General features: G+C 37.2%; 1 protein-coding gene across 1 annotated transcript in view; it reads right to left on the bottom strand.

Annotated features, from left to right (window-relative positions):
• The window catches only part of Ttc21b (tetratricopeptide repeat domain 21B), a 72,049-nt gene that overhangs the window by 29,014 nt on the left and 28,375 nt on the right, over window positions 1-14,660 (bottom strand). The window contains exons 14-19 of the mRNA XM_055600383.1: window positions 12,693-12,914; window positions 11,858-12,096; window positions 10,788-10,860; window positions 10,321-10,431; window positions 9,454-9,592; window positions 4,721-4,827 (exon numbers count right to left, since the gene is read on the bottom strand). Of these exons, the coding sequence (XP_055456358.1) occupies window positions 4,721-4,827; window positions 9,454-9,592; window positions 10,321-10,431; window positions 10,788-10,860; window positions 11,858-12,096; window positions 12,693-12,914 (891 nt within the window). The remainder of the gene's footprint in view (window positions 1-4,720; window positions 4,828-9,453; window positions 9,593-10,320; window positions 10,432-10,787; window positions 10,861-11,857; window positions 12,097-12,692; window positions 12,915-14,660) is intronic.

The following is a 14,660-nucleotide window of genomic DNA, read 5'->3' as shown; positions in this document are numbered from 1 at the left end:
GGGGATACAGATGGGAAAGGAAGAAGTCAAATTATCACTATTTGCAGATGATATGATAGTATACTTGAGTGACCCCCCAAAACTCTGCCAGGGAACTCCTACAGCTGATAAACACCTTCAGCAAAGTGGCTGGATACAAAATTAACTCAAAAAAAATCAGTAGCACTCCTGTATACAAAAGACAAAAGGGCTGAGAAAGAAATTAGAGAAACAACACCCTTCACAATAGCCACAAATGACATAAAGTACCTTCGTGTAACCCTAACCAAGCAAGTCAAAGACCTGTACGAAAAAAATTTCAAGTCTCTGAAAAAAGAAAATGAAAAAGATATCAGAAGATGGAAATCTCCCATGCTCAAGGATCAGTAGGATTAACACAGTGAAAATGGCCATCCTGCCAAAAGCAATCTACAGATTCACTGCAATTCCCATCAAAATACCAACACAATTCTTTACATACCTTGAAAGAACAATTCTCAACTTCATATGGAAGAACAAAAAACTCAGAATTGCCAAAACGATCCTGTACAACAACAGATCCTCTGGAGGTATCTCCATCCCTGATCTCAAGCTGTACTATAGAGCAATAGTAATAAAAACCGCATGATACTGGCATAGAAACAGAATGGTGGTTCAATGGAATCGGATTAGAAGACCCAGAAATAAACCCACACACCTACAGATACTTGATTTTTGACAAAGAAGCCAAAAGCATACAATGGTAAAAAGACAGCATCTTCAACAAATGGTGCTGGTCTAACTGGATGTCTACATGTAGAAAAATGCAAATAGAGCCATATTTATCACCCTGCACAAAACCAAAGTCCAAGTGGATCAAAGACCTCAACAAAAAACCAGACACACTCAATCTGTTCGAAGACAAGGTGGGGAAGAGCCTTGAACTCTTTGGTACAGGAAACAACTTCCTGAACAGAACACATTTCTTTTAAAGATGTATTTTTATTTATTTTAAAGTATGTGTAGATGTGTCAGTAAATGGAAAGGATGCCTCAGAGGCCAGAGGCACCCAATCATTGCCTGGAGCTGGAGGTACATGGTTGTAAGTTGCCTGACATGGGTGCTTTAATCCAAACTTGGGTCCTATGGAGGAGCAGCATTTGCTCTTAACCACTGAGACATCTCTACAGCTCCAAAACACATTAAGAAAAATTAGTATTATATTATGTTTCCCCTTAGTTTTCAGAAGGATTAAAGCTAAATTAATGTTTCAATAACTACATAAGCATTGATGGCTAGCATTTAGATTTTAATCCTTCTTTTGCATTTATCTAATATACAACTGTAAATTTTTTCAACTTCTTGGCTGGAAAATCGTACAAATACAAACATTTTATATTTATTCAAGAGTATAAATATAATTAAATAGAATTGCCTTTTATCTATATGTCCATCCAACCAACTCCAATTACATAATGGTTCCCATGGGAGTAGAAAATAGGACAGTGGTTCAATTTTGGGGGTCAGGTGGGGCTGTTTCTATGGCTTCTAATTTTTCCTTCTGTTTTTGTGGCATTATGTTGTGTATCTCATGATTGCTTCAAAATAAAATACACCATTAACTGAATGTAATAATATTTTTTACATGTTAAATACAAATCTATATACCTTAGAAAATTATACACGGAGAAACTATACACATTGTAGAAATACAAATGTTGAATGTAGGAAATATAAACAAATATAATCACTTATTAGAAAATCTCATCCAGAATTAAGCTATGAAATCAACACATACTAGAGAGAGAAGCAAAGGTCAGTAAAAGAAGAACCCACTGGGCCAATACACTCTGAAAATTGAGATTTGTTAACCCTTTAGAAACAAATGGTTGATTCATAAACAGACTAGAAAGCATCAGGGAAGGAAGGATGGAAACAGATAGCTGTTCAAGTCTATCAGCAGCGAAGGAAAAATGAACTAGGAACATGAGATGCCCTGTGTATTTCTCTAGGCTGACATACAGAAGAAAAGTACTCAGGCCTTATAAGTGGCTACGTCTCAGACATTTCTTAAAATTTGTTTTAGCACATCTAATTTGTTTTCGTACATTGATTCATTTTCTTGGGGTGGAGGGAGGGTGCACATGTGGGAGTTTGTTCTGTGATTGCAAAGTGCCTTTACTCACTGGCTAAACCACCTGCAGTTTCTTGACTCTACTTCTCTAGCCATTCGATTTTGCAGTATCCTGTCAGGAGCAGATGGTCACATCATGGAGGATGCCATTTGCTTAATCGCTGTCAAGTCATAAACTGGTATTCCAGAAGACCTCTGTCATGATACTTCGATTATCTGAGCCAATTAGAAGCTTAAGGTTTTGAGACTCCATGGCTGTGGATAAATGCCAGGTAAGGTAGCTACAACAGGACCTGAGCAAGGAGGAAGCTATCGCTGCATTGTTCTCAATGCCAGATTACATCAGGTCATACAAGCAAATGGCATGCTTAACAGCGATGGGCTTTGCAAAATTTAAGCCTCTTCTTATGATAATATTGTAATAATATACAAATATGTATATAAGTATACACACAAATATATATATATATATATATATATATATATATATATATATATATATATAAATCAGGGGCTGAAGACAAGGTTCAGTGGTTAAGAGCACTTGTTGCTCTGGCAGAGCACCTGGGTTCACTTCATAGGACACATATCAGCTGACTTCAGTTCCAGGAGATCAAATACCTTTCCACTAGTCTCCATGTGTGAAACCTGCACGCTCATGGTGCATATATAGACAAGCAGGCACATGTACATACATAGAAAACAATTAACTAAGAAATAATTAGAGTTAGAGGGAGAAGTGAACAATGGGTAGAATATGAAATAAACTATAAAATTCTAAATAAAAGGACAGGTGCTAGAAAGCATGTGTGCACTGTAGTGTTTATATGGCATGCTGAGTTAATATATAATTACCTAATTGTACCAAGGTTTTGTTTGGCGTTATAGGGAAATCATCATTTAATAGTGCTAATTATAAATAAAATTTTAAGCAGCCAGTTTGAAAGGGGTGAGAACCAGATGGGGCAGGCAAAGCTGGAGTGAAGAGCCAAAAGCATGCACTGCAGTCCACACAACACCCACAGCATTCTAAACCCAGGCACACATAACAGTCCAACGGAGGAACAATGAACTGAAAATAAAGCTTAAAAAAGTCACGAAATCAGAACATGAAGTATTAAAAGTTTGAAATAAAAACAAATTGTAAATCCAAATATAATCCACAATTATGCTGCTCGCAAGCAAACAAAATATCCACTTTTTTGTGTTTTTGAGAGCCCTGGCTGTACTGCAACCAGGTGGGCCTCAAACTCACAGAGATCCATCTGTCTCTGCCTCTGAGGGCTGGGATTAAAGGCGTAAGTCACCACCAGAGGATATGTCACCTTTTAAAAACTGTAGTGGGGAATGGACTACATGCACTCGGCCTTCTTTTTATTTTTCAACTTGAGAACGTCTCAGTATGTTGTTCAGCCTGGTCTCGATCTTACTCTGTACCCCAAGCAGGCCTTAAACTTGGGTTTTCTCTTTTCCCCAGTCTCACAAATACCCAGGATTACAAATTACTAGCCTGGCAATAAATTAAATGTTTTAATGAACAGACTAACAGTCAGAGCAGATAAAAAGTATTCATTATAGGCTATCAGATCCTCATTATAAGGAATTAAAATGTTGAAAGTAAAAAACGTATTCTGAAAACACTAACAAAGAGGAAGCCAGAGTCAGGCAGAGAGATGTCGTCATGCTAAAGTGCTTGCTGAGCAACTGCCGGGCTGAGTTTGAGTCTTTTAACCCACATTAAGATAAAAAAAAAAAAAAAAAAAAAAAAAAAAAAAAAAAAAAAAAAAAAAAAGAAAGAAAGAAAAAGAAAAAGAAATTGCTCCACAATTTCCCCCCTGACTGTCACATGTAAGCCACGTCAGCTGACAGGCCACAGTGGCACTTCACAACCCCAGAAACACATCACCAGTGAATACAGACCCTAGTTCCCAAACTGATGAATCATGTAGAACATAAAACAAACTTCAACAAGGCTCAAAGGATCGAACCACTCAAAGTACAGGCACTGTGTGACTACAAGACAGGAAAATTATCCCCAAACCCAGCAGTTCCAAAGATTGGCATTTCGGTTTTTTTATAGGTCTATAAAAATTTATGTTTATTAAAGCCATTTAAAATAGGCGCATACAATTAAGAAGGAAACTGCTTCTTTTATTCCTAATAAAGTACCATCATGTGGTAAAAAGCAAGCACTGAAGGAAGCAAAAGAGAAAAGGGGTGATTTATTAATAATATTAACAAGAAAAAGCTCCTGCATGGTTATTAAAAAGGCAAATAAGTTTGAAAATATCGACTATGAAAGATACATTTTTATAGTAGATACAGGCATTCAGAAGATGTATTGTGCTTGACAACTGAACAAATTATTTTTAAAAACATGGCCACCTAAACTGACAAGGAGGAAATAAAAAATGATCAGTGTGAAACCTATTAAAGTTGTTGATTTAAAAAAATAGTTACTATACAGGAAGTGTTGAGGCTTCAGTGGTTTCAAAACTACAGTGTTCCCAATATTCACCATCTTTAGGCACTGAACTGTTATTTGTTTTGACCAATGTTCTGAAACTACTGGGTCCAGAGTATTTTCAGCCGTTCTCCAAACCCTCTGCACACAGTCACACATTGTACCTGCTGTAACGCGGCGATCGCATCTCCCGGTCTTTCCATTTTAGAGTAAACTTTTGCTAGAAGGACTTGGGAACGCCCATCCTCCATGAGAGCTGACAATTCATTTACTAAGAATGGAATGCAAAGGAGAGAATGTCATCTTAAATAAATGTATTTCTCTACATAATAAAAAAGGTCTTTAAAAAATTTTGACAGCGAATAACAGCTTAAATTTTTAGATAGTTAAAGTATAGCAAAATCTTAAAAAAAAGGATTAAAGGGTTTAGGACAGTAATTGATGGGAGGAAAATGTATAGAACTGAGCAGTAACTAGGGTTTGTTTTTAGGCACTTATTAGCAGGTAATCTCATCGCTTTCATTAAGATTGCAGTTGTCATTTTTAAGATTCTGTTGAAGCCATTAAAATAGAATAGTATCTGCATACGATTAAGAAGGAAATTGCTTTTTAAATAATCTTTAATAAATTAACATCACAAATTGCAATGGCAACAAGTCAGGTGTCTAAGCTAGGCTCACCTCTAGCTAGCTATATCATCTCTCCTTTCTAGAATAACACTACCTACCTAGCATGCTTAAGGTAAAACTTCAAATCAGTCAGCCTGTGTTAAGTAATCCAAACACAGTGGCATCTGGTGATCTTGCACCATTTATGGAATGTACAATCCAGGCCACGTTCGGCCACAAGCTTGCATGTGCGCCTAGCACCTGACTGTGGAGTTCAAAGCTCTACTTGAAGGAGTTGGTTCTCTCATTTTTTCATACGGGTCCTGGGGTTCAATCTTATATTGTCAGGCTTAGCATCAAGCACATTTAACAGCGGAGCCATTTTGCTAGTTCAGTCACTGCTTAACATTTCAACTTGCAAAGCAGTGTTTTGTTTTATAATTTGCTTAATGAACAAATCCAGGTAACAGAAACTCAGCATGAGTAAGTTTCCAAAAGAGGCAGGTTTTGCCATGGTTACACTACAGGTAAGGAAAGTTGTGCACTGGGCATAAGTAACAAGGAGTTGGAGACAGTGTGATAGCCCATGTAAGCCAGTTAGAGGGACAGAGTGGGTGGGGAGGTAAATGTAACGTGGCTGGACGTATACTGAGCAGCGTCACATCACTTCCGGATTCAGAGGCTGTAGCAGGGGTGTAGTTGAGGATGGAATTAGGGATGATGGAATCAGGCAGGCCAGCCACCTACCATCCTAATCCAGGAGAGGTGTTGGTATGATGTTCTTGTGGAATGTATACAATTTACCCTTGCTCATTCAGATGCTGCTTTCTCTACCCCACTACCTGGTTTCAATCCATTGCACTGTGATGTTTATTCTAAGCATCACCGGTCTCAAGTTTGTGTAAACTGGTCACCATTTGTTCTCTGTGTTTTCAATTAAACAACCAGCTAATGCTATGCAATGGAGAGATTAGAGAGAACAGAGAGGCAAGGAGAATGGAAAGTAGAAGAAACTGAGTAGTTGGAACTGTGAGAATCAGAAATGAGTCATCAATTATTTAAATGTAACAAGAAGACAGAAGCCAAAGTTTTGGTTTCTATCAACTACAAGGGAGAATAAAATGGTAACGAATGAGAGGAAGGTTCCCTGCAGAACACACTGGGGAGGTGCATTAAGAACTTAGATTTAGCCAGAGTAAGTTAAAGTATGTGAGATGCCAGGTACTAGTATTTACTAGCTGTAGAAACCTGTATATGCGAAGAAAGTGAGCTGCAGAATGCTGATTTAAAAAACAGGGACAGTTTAAAGCTGATTAATGTCATAGTACATGAAACGTGTGTGATGGTATCTCCGCACGCCCCAGGCTGTGTTGTGCAAGCATTCAGTAAGCACAAACACAGCACAGCTGGTTTAAACAAAAATACATACTTGTATCTTCTCCTGCAATATTAAGCCCTTTCGTGTTTAATAGTGATATCTAACAGACCCATGAAGAGTGTTTAGTAGGAGTAAGAAATCTCATAGTAAATGTATCCCTAATTGGGAGGCTTTATGGGTCAACTTCATTAAAGCTAAACTAAGACCATTTGGCAGTATGAGAATGCTTAGGGTAGATTCCTCTGACAGATGAAAACACTCATGGTGTAAGCAAAAGAAAATCAATGGAATGAAATTAATTTTCTTATAGAGTCACATATGTGGGATTTATTATAAACTAAAGGCGGCATTTGAAAAAAAAATAAATTAAGATTCACTATCCATTTTGAAGATGCTACAAAAAAACCCCTATATATAGTTTAAAGTTCACAATTTAAAAAATTAAAACAAAAAGGCTAGGTAACATCTCAAAAGACTTTTATAACACTGATTAGAAAAAGTTTTTCAAATGAAGTAATTCAGAAATCAAACAAGATGGTCACATACAATATGTGATAAGACAAATAAATTTGGTAAAGAAATGCCAGCCCACAAAGGCCATCTAAAAGAAAAATATGCAATGGATTAAGGACAAAGGGGACCTATTAAAAACAGATTGTGATTCATGAACAGTAAGTCTAACCTCAGTGATCAATGAGATACAGATTAAAGTTTTATTCTCCACAGTGAATACTACAAGAAGCATGGACAGCTGTATCCTTAAGAAAGTATAATCTTTTAGGTATGGTGGCCCATGAGTTTGGGCAGCTGAGAAAGGAGGACTGGCATGAATTCTAGGCCAGCCTTCATCCAGAGTGAGATCGTGAGATCATCCTTCCCACAGAGCAAAACAACACAAAAGAAGGAAGCAATATTCGATTCCAGTAAGTACACAAGGGCTATATAAACCAAAATCTTATCTCAGGTTTTTTTTTTTCTTCTTATTTTTCTTCAAATACTAATCAATGGGTAACACATAATATTCTGTGATATTAAGACACACTAGCATGCGTATGTCTGAAATGGGGCTGTATTTGTAAATAAAGAAAGAAATTATAAGATGAAAACTCAGCCCTACAGAATTACATATATACTATAAGTATTATATATATATAATACTTATAGTATATAAGTATTATATACTATTATACATATTATATATATAATATATATACAAGTATTATATACATATTATATATATGTATATATATATACATATATATATATATACATATATATATATATCTGTAAAACCTATTATAGATGGCCTAGCATGCACAGCCATTCCTCAGTTTCCCGGGGGACTGGTTTTGAGCACATCAGCCAAAACACAAATTCATGGGTGTGCAAGTCTGTTACATAAATGGTGCAGTATTTGCCCACAACATGCACATGTCCTCCGATATCACTTAAGTCATCCCTAGGTCACTAATAGCACCCAACACAGTGTAACGTTACACAAAAAGCTCTTCTACTGAGCTAGCTGGGAAATAATGATAAGAAAAAAATACCCCTACATGTTCAGAACAGGAACAGCTTTTCTTTGAGATTTTGATGATCCATGGTGGCTGGGTCTGTGGATTCCAGAACATCGACTGTAGCTGTGTGTGCAATGAAGACAGCACTAGGCTTGCTGAGGAAAATATGTGGGTGTTTACATGGAGTTTTCTTTGGTGAGTGGGAGCAAGCAAGGCGTTCACTTACTTCAGCAATCTTTAAATTCTGAGATGAGCAAGCACCACATCTTACTAAAAAATAAGAATTTTAAAAAATAAACCCTGTACATGTAGAAAAAGGAAGTGTGAAAATACTGAAAAAAATATAAATGCACAAACATTTTCCCAGCACTTTATTCTGAAGAAATGTAAACAAGAACTGGGAGAGATGGTCGATGGTAAAGATGTTGCCAAGCTCGACAAGCTGAGTTCAACCCCTGGGACATACTTCCTTAAGCTGTTCCCTGACCTCAACACCTAGCCAACTGCATGTGTGGGCACCCACAACACACACTATAAACCCCCAAAGTAATAAATCCAAAACTTTTAAAACCAAGTGTACGGCAAGGATTAAGATACAAGCATATTAGTTGTAATGGGGTTTATGGTACCAATATAAGAAAGCAAAATAAGTGCTCAATAAAATTAAAAATATTATCAAATTATAAAACATTATTGCTACCTGATCAAATGGTATGAAAGTACTGGTAACAGCATAGAAAATTGCTGATATGTAGTTTCACAATACCTGAGATTCTGTGTGGGTGAATGTGTATATGATGTAGAGGCCATAGTCAATGTCAAGCCCACCCTACCTTTGAGACAGGGTCTCACTGAACTGGGGCTGAGTAACTTGGCCAGAGTCTAGCCAGCATCAAACAGAAATGCTGCCTCTGCTTCCCCATCTCGGAGATTACAGGCACACAGTGTGCTGGGCTTCTTAAAACATGTTTAATGTCAGTGCTGGGGATCCAAATCCAGGTTTTCAAGGAAGCACTTTACCAATGGAGCTACCTCGGTAGCCACTCAAGATGCTTGAGTTCTTTTAAAAAATGTAATATTTTTAAAAGGTAAGAATTACAAAAGTGTTGATGTGCTTGAATACCATTAATTGTGATTTATATGTAACTTATTTGTATCATTTTGGGGATTAAGTTCTTTTATAGCACAATGAACTATTTATTAAACCTGTTATTAGCTTTAAAACACACCCATTTGGTAGAGTTGAGTTCTGAAAGAAGAAAAATACACATGAATTCAAATAACCAACCACATATAAATATTTGAGAAAAGTAAATATACAATTATGCATTATAAAAATAAATAGACCAGATTTATCAAGTGAATGTTTTTCCCAGTCAGAAAGACATCCATACCGGGCTCATGAGCTAGAGAATGCTGGAGAACTTTCTCTGCTTTCTCATACAGCTTCAGTCTCAGTAGGAGCTCAGCCAGGTCATAGCAAAGGCAATTCTGCTGTCCACTTTTCAGAGCAGCTTCATAATAGGTGATTGCCTACATAAAGTTCATTTCAGTTAGTCTTTCAAAAGCATAGAGATCTCATAATCCAAGGCACTGAGCATATCTATAACTAGAAATAATAGATAAATAATTTTAGGCATACATCTGTGTCATCAGTGAAGTATGCCATTCCTCTTAGAGAAGAATTGATCACACAGCAACGAACTTTTCTTATTTTTATTTTTACAATAAAGGGGTAATGAACAGTACTTGGCAGCAATATTTTTGTAGACATTACTTTAAGGTCAGCAAACCTTCCCAAATGCATCTGCTTTCCTAGTTGGTGCACATATACTTAACAACAACCAAGATTAGCATAAGAATACTTCAGTATTCTGTGTAGAGCTAAAGAAAACCCTTTATACTATTAGAAACAACAAAATCAAAACAACCGCTTTGAAGCCCATAGCTTGGCCAGACTGGTACAGAAAAATGGAAAATGATTATGCTACATTATATAAAAACGGAATGTGATGTTAGTGACTTTATGCCCATTATTTGGTTGCGAAGACTGAAATCTAAGAAGCTTAAAGTAATTCTAATGTCAGTCTCCATAAAATGTAGCACTGAAGAAAGTGGGTCACTGAGAAAGGCTGCCATGACACAGACATCAGTTTGCTCACGCAAAGGTGAGCATAAACCAGCGGAGATGCGGCAGATGGCTACAACAGGTCTGGATCAACTTGATCCAATAGATGGAGCTGACACTATGAAGCACTTACCTTTGAGTAATTGTGAGTCTTGACAAGTGCTTTCCCAATTTTTCTTGCCAGTGTTCCATCTTTTGGGTTCTGATTTAATGCTTGCTCATAGGCCACTATGGCTTCTTCAGGCTAACATCATCAGACACAAGTGGCAAACTTAACAAACAGCTTAAGTGAATCCATTAAAGAGCAACATTCCCATAATTTAGCCCCTCCCAACTTGGAATACTTTGTTCTAACAAAGTATATCTTGAAGAACATAAAAGTAAACAATCCCAAAGAGATGACTAAAAATAGGCCAGATACTCAACACTGTGACCACACCCACAATCATTACACTCTGAACTGTATCAACTTTTCCTTGCTGGCAGTCATTCTAATCATCAGTAGCTTTCTCTCCACCTTTCTGTTGAGAGGAGACACCCAGCATTTTTTCTACCACCATCTCTACTGCAGATAAGAAGATCATTAAATCTCAATTTTACCTCTTGAATGTTCATGTATGCATCACCAAGGAGCAAGAAAGACCGGGGACTGGGCATTCTTTCAGCAATTTCTCTGGAATTAGACCAACTCCACTTAATATGCTGAATACAGGTAATGTTTACAAACCACTAAGATAAAAGGTTGGCTCATTTACCTCAAGTATACAGTATCCCTCAGAGTAGAGCCATCAGCTTAATCTTGTGAAAAACCACAGATAGGACATGCGGACACTTTATGCTATATCAAAATAAACTTTTCACTGACTCTTCCATTTTCTGACATGCATGGAGCAGAGTAAAGGGAGTCAGTAAACATACAAACTCTCATTGCCCAGAGGACTCCTTAACAGGAGGCATACACTGTATTGTCCTTCTATACAACCTGTCCTGGAACTGACTCTAGAGAACAGGCTGGCTTTGAACTTGGAGATCTACCTGCCCCTGTCTCCCAAGTGCTGGGAATAAACCTGTGTACCACCACAGCCCTTGTTTTGCTTTTGGGAGACAGTATTGCTATGTAGCCCCGCTGGCCTGAACTCTTACATAGGGCAGGATGCTCTCAAAGTCACAGAGTGTTGAAGAATGAAAATGTGTTTGCATGTGTCTCAGTACCTTTCAGGGCCTCAGTGTAACAAAGCTATTAAAACTGCTGCTCATTCACAAGAGAAAAGGTGAATCCACACCTTGGAGTTTGCAGCCATCAATGTATAATTTTCCTCTTCTACAACAGATATACCATGTATTAAATATGCCTCTCTATTCCCTGGATTGCTGCTGCATCATGTTGTTATCAGAGTACATCTAACTCTTGCTTTTTCTTTCCCTAAACAAGAGTTGGATCTAAAAGGAACATTTAATGAGGAGATTTGAGAAACTATCAGGCCACACATGGAAGCAACCACAGTTCTGTTTTAGGATAAACACCTTGATGAGAGTGGTCCTGGGCAAAAGAAAGATGACCAACCCCAGGAAAATATCTGTAAAGAGTCTGTGAAATACGTGTCAAAGATAGACAGTAAATGTGAGTGTTCATTTCAGAAGGGAAATGTGAGATTCAAGTAACTATTTACCTGTAACAAGTAATATATAACATTTTCTCTTTTCTATGCTTCAGATAAATATCTGCCATTTTTTCTTTGGCCTCTATATAATAAGGCTGTTCAGTTGTGACATTTCGAAGCATGCTTAATGCACGCTCCGTATCTCCTTGTGCCAGAGCCAAGTCTGCATTAGCAATAGTGACACGCAATTCTTCACACGTTCCAGAAAACTCATGGATGGCATCTTGCAAAACCTTTGCTGCCTCATGCTGTAAAAATAAATAGATAGATAAGTAAATAAATAAATGGCAACAAATGACCCCAGAAAGGATACTCATTTACCAATACACAGTGACTAATACATGTCAGTACCTCCATGGTTTTTACCAAATAAACTGATAGATTTTTATGAAAAGTCTGCAAATTTAAAGAGACCCAAACCAGTTAAAGCCCTAACACTAGTTAAGTGGCTGATTTTTTTTTTCTACAACCAGGACAATAACCATTGCTAGATTGAGTCCCTGCTACTATTCTGGAACAGAATCATAAATCACATGATTGCATTTCATGGTAGCTAACATAGACCCGCTGAGAACGACATTCAGGGGATATTACAACTAATTTCCAGGCACTTGCAGAATACACATGTTTTACTGAAAAGTTAGAAAAAAATTAAGTTGTTAACATTTGACAGTTGGTCAAGGGACTACTTTCAGTTTTTAACAAATTTTCTACATGTATATTACACACATACTTGTAGAAAATTATTCAGTTAGAAATTCGTATCTATATATTCCATATTACACAGAAGAGTAGGAAATTGGCACACACACAAACAACAAAGTTCCAATCTGAGTAAAGTTACCTGTTCTCCATTTAAGCGGTGAACCTCCACCAACTCAAGAAAGATGGATAACCGGTGGCTTGCGTCCACCTCAGTCCTGTGCTTCGACTTGGAGGCGGCTCTACTTCTCCTCATTCCTGGCAGGTTCATTGCCATGTGCAGAGTCTTAATTGCTTCTGCTACTTCTCCCATCTTCTTCTGTGACTGTGCTTTGATTAAATGATATAACGGGTAGTCTCTCACCTGAGAAATAAAGCAGCAGTGCTTCTTTGGAGTGTACACAATGGAAAACCAAAATTTATGATGAGTACAGCTCATCTGTGATCCTATCCTCCAAGTCTGTTTCTGACCTCTTCACTCGTTTCACTTCTTAATTACAATGTTAAGTTAAATTGTATTAGAGGGACTTGCAAATTAAAAGAAAAGAAAAAAAAATACTCACATACTGAAATTAACCAGACTCAAATATTATATATTTCAATGAAGCATATTAACACTAACATTCAGGGAAACTGAATGTCTTGGATGTCAAAGAGGTCAAACACTGATTTTTTTTTTTATATATATTCAGAAAAATCCATCCTGAAATTTGAATTTTCAGTAACGGGATGTCTTTATCTGGGCCTCCTCTAGTACTGATATGCCTCTTAGATTTCTAGAAAAAAAAAGGTTTTGCATTTCTATCTTTTAACTTTTAATAATAAAAGTTTTAAGGTGTTTTCATTAAACACTGGCTTCCTCTTTTCATGTTACCCCAAAACCCAGAGTAAAGAATCTTCTATTCATATCTCAGCTGGGAACAGTACATAGAGAACATGAAGGAGAATAATAGAATGGTAAATAAAGAGAAGCCAAAGGAGATGTCCCTCGGTAAGGTGGGGTGGAAGCCACCAGAGAAGGAAGGACCTCAGTTCTCCATGTGTTGGGAGCTCTGCACCTGGGGACCTGGGGTGAACATTCCTGTGCCTTACTTCTCTCCCTGGGCAAAGCATGGCGTCCCGCCTCTCTAATCTAGAGATCTACTGTCCTAAGTAAGAGCAGGGGTAGCTCTACAACACTTACTTGACACCTGATTTCTCTATCTCATTTAATGGTTTTCCTAGGAGAACTCAAGTGAACCAACCGTTTGAGGTTCCCTTCCACGAACCTTAAGAAGTATCAGAAGCAACTCATGTTCAGGGAAAAATAACTGAGATTTCCTAGATAGTAACAAGTGTCTTTATAGCTTCAAAGTATGTAATATTCATTTTCAAAATTACTGTGTATTCTTTGGCAATGAATGTAAAAAGAGGCTGAGGCAGGAGGATTGCTTTAAGTTGGCTGATAGCCTGGTCTACAAAGTGAATTATAGGCCACCCTGACCTACAAAGAAAGATACAGCCTCAAAAAAGAAGAAAAGGAAGAAAAAAGAAAGAAAAATTAAGTCCAAGAAGAAAGTGGGTAATAACACTTACTAACCTTATTCATAAAGACATTTGGCACATTCCTTGATGACTTAAAATTATTGAATATATATATACATAATTGTTGCATTTAATTCTCATTATAACAACTGCTAATCTATAAGTTATATAGAAAAGGAAACTGAGGCTTATAGATAAGTACAAAGTCTAGATATTGATCCTTGAACTTTCATTACCAGATTCATACCAATTTATTTTGTTGAACTGGTGTGTGTGCGTGTGTTTCTTGTGTATGTGTTTTGTGTTGTGTATATACGTATATGTTTTGTGTGTGTGTGTGTGTGTGTGTGTGTGTGTGTATTGTGATGGGCTTTCTATATTGTCCAAGCTGGCCTGGAGTTTCCAGATGGCCTCCTAAGTAGCTAGTATTACAGGCACCTACTGCCTAGGTAGTTTGATATTGTGGTTGTGTTGAGGAAACTCACATGATTTTCATGTATATGAAAGACATCTCAAGTTTTTCTCCTATTTCTTGTTACTTCAACATTCTAATAAAGTATTGGCAAGATTCACACGTAAAATAATT

The sequence above is a fragment of the Psammomys obesus genome, unplaced genomic scaffold (assembly GCF_907164565.1).
Source record: "Psammomys obesus unplaced genomic scaffold, mPsaObe1.curated_primary_1811, whole genome shotgun sequence".
Lineage (NCBI taxonomy): Eukaryota > Metazoa > Chordata > Mammalia > Rodentia > Muridae > Psammomys > Psammomys obesus.
The sequence above is the reverse complement of the archived record's forward strand: the minus strand, read 5'-3'. Positions and strand labels throughout refer to the sequence as shown.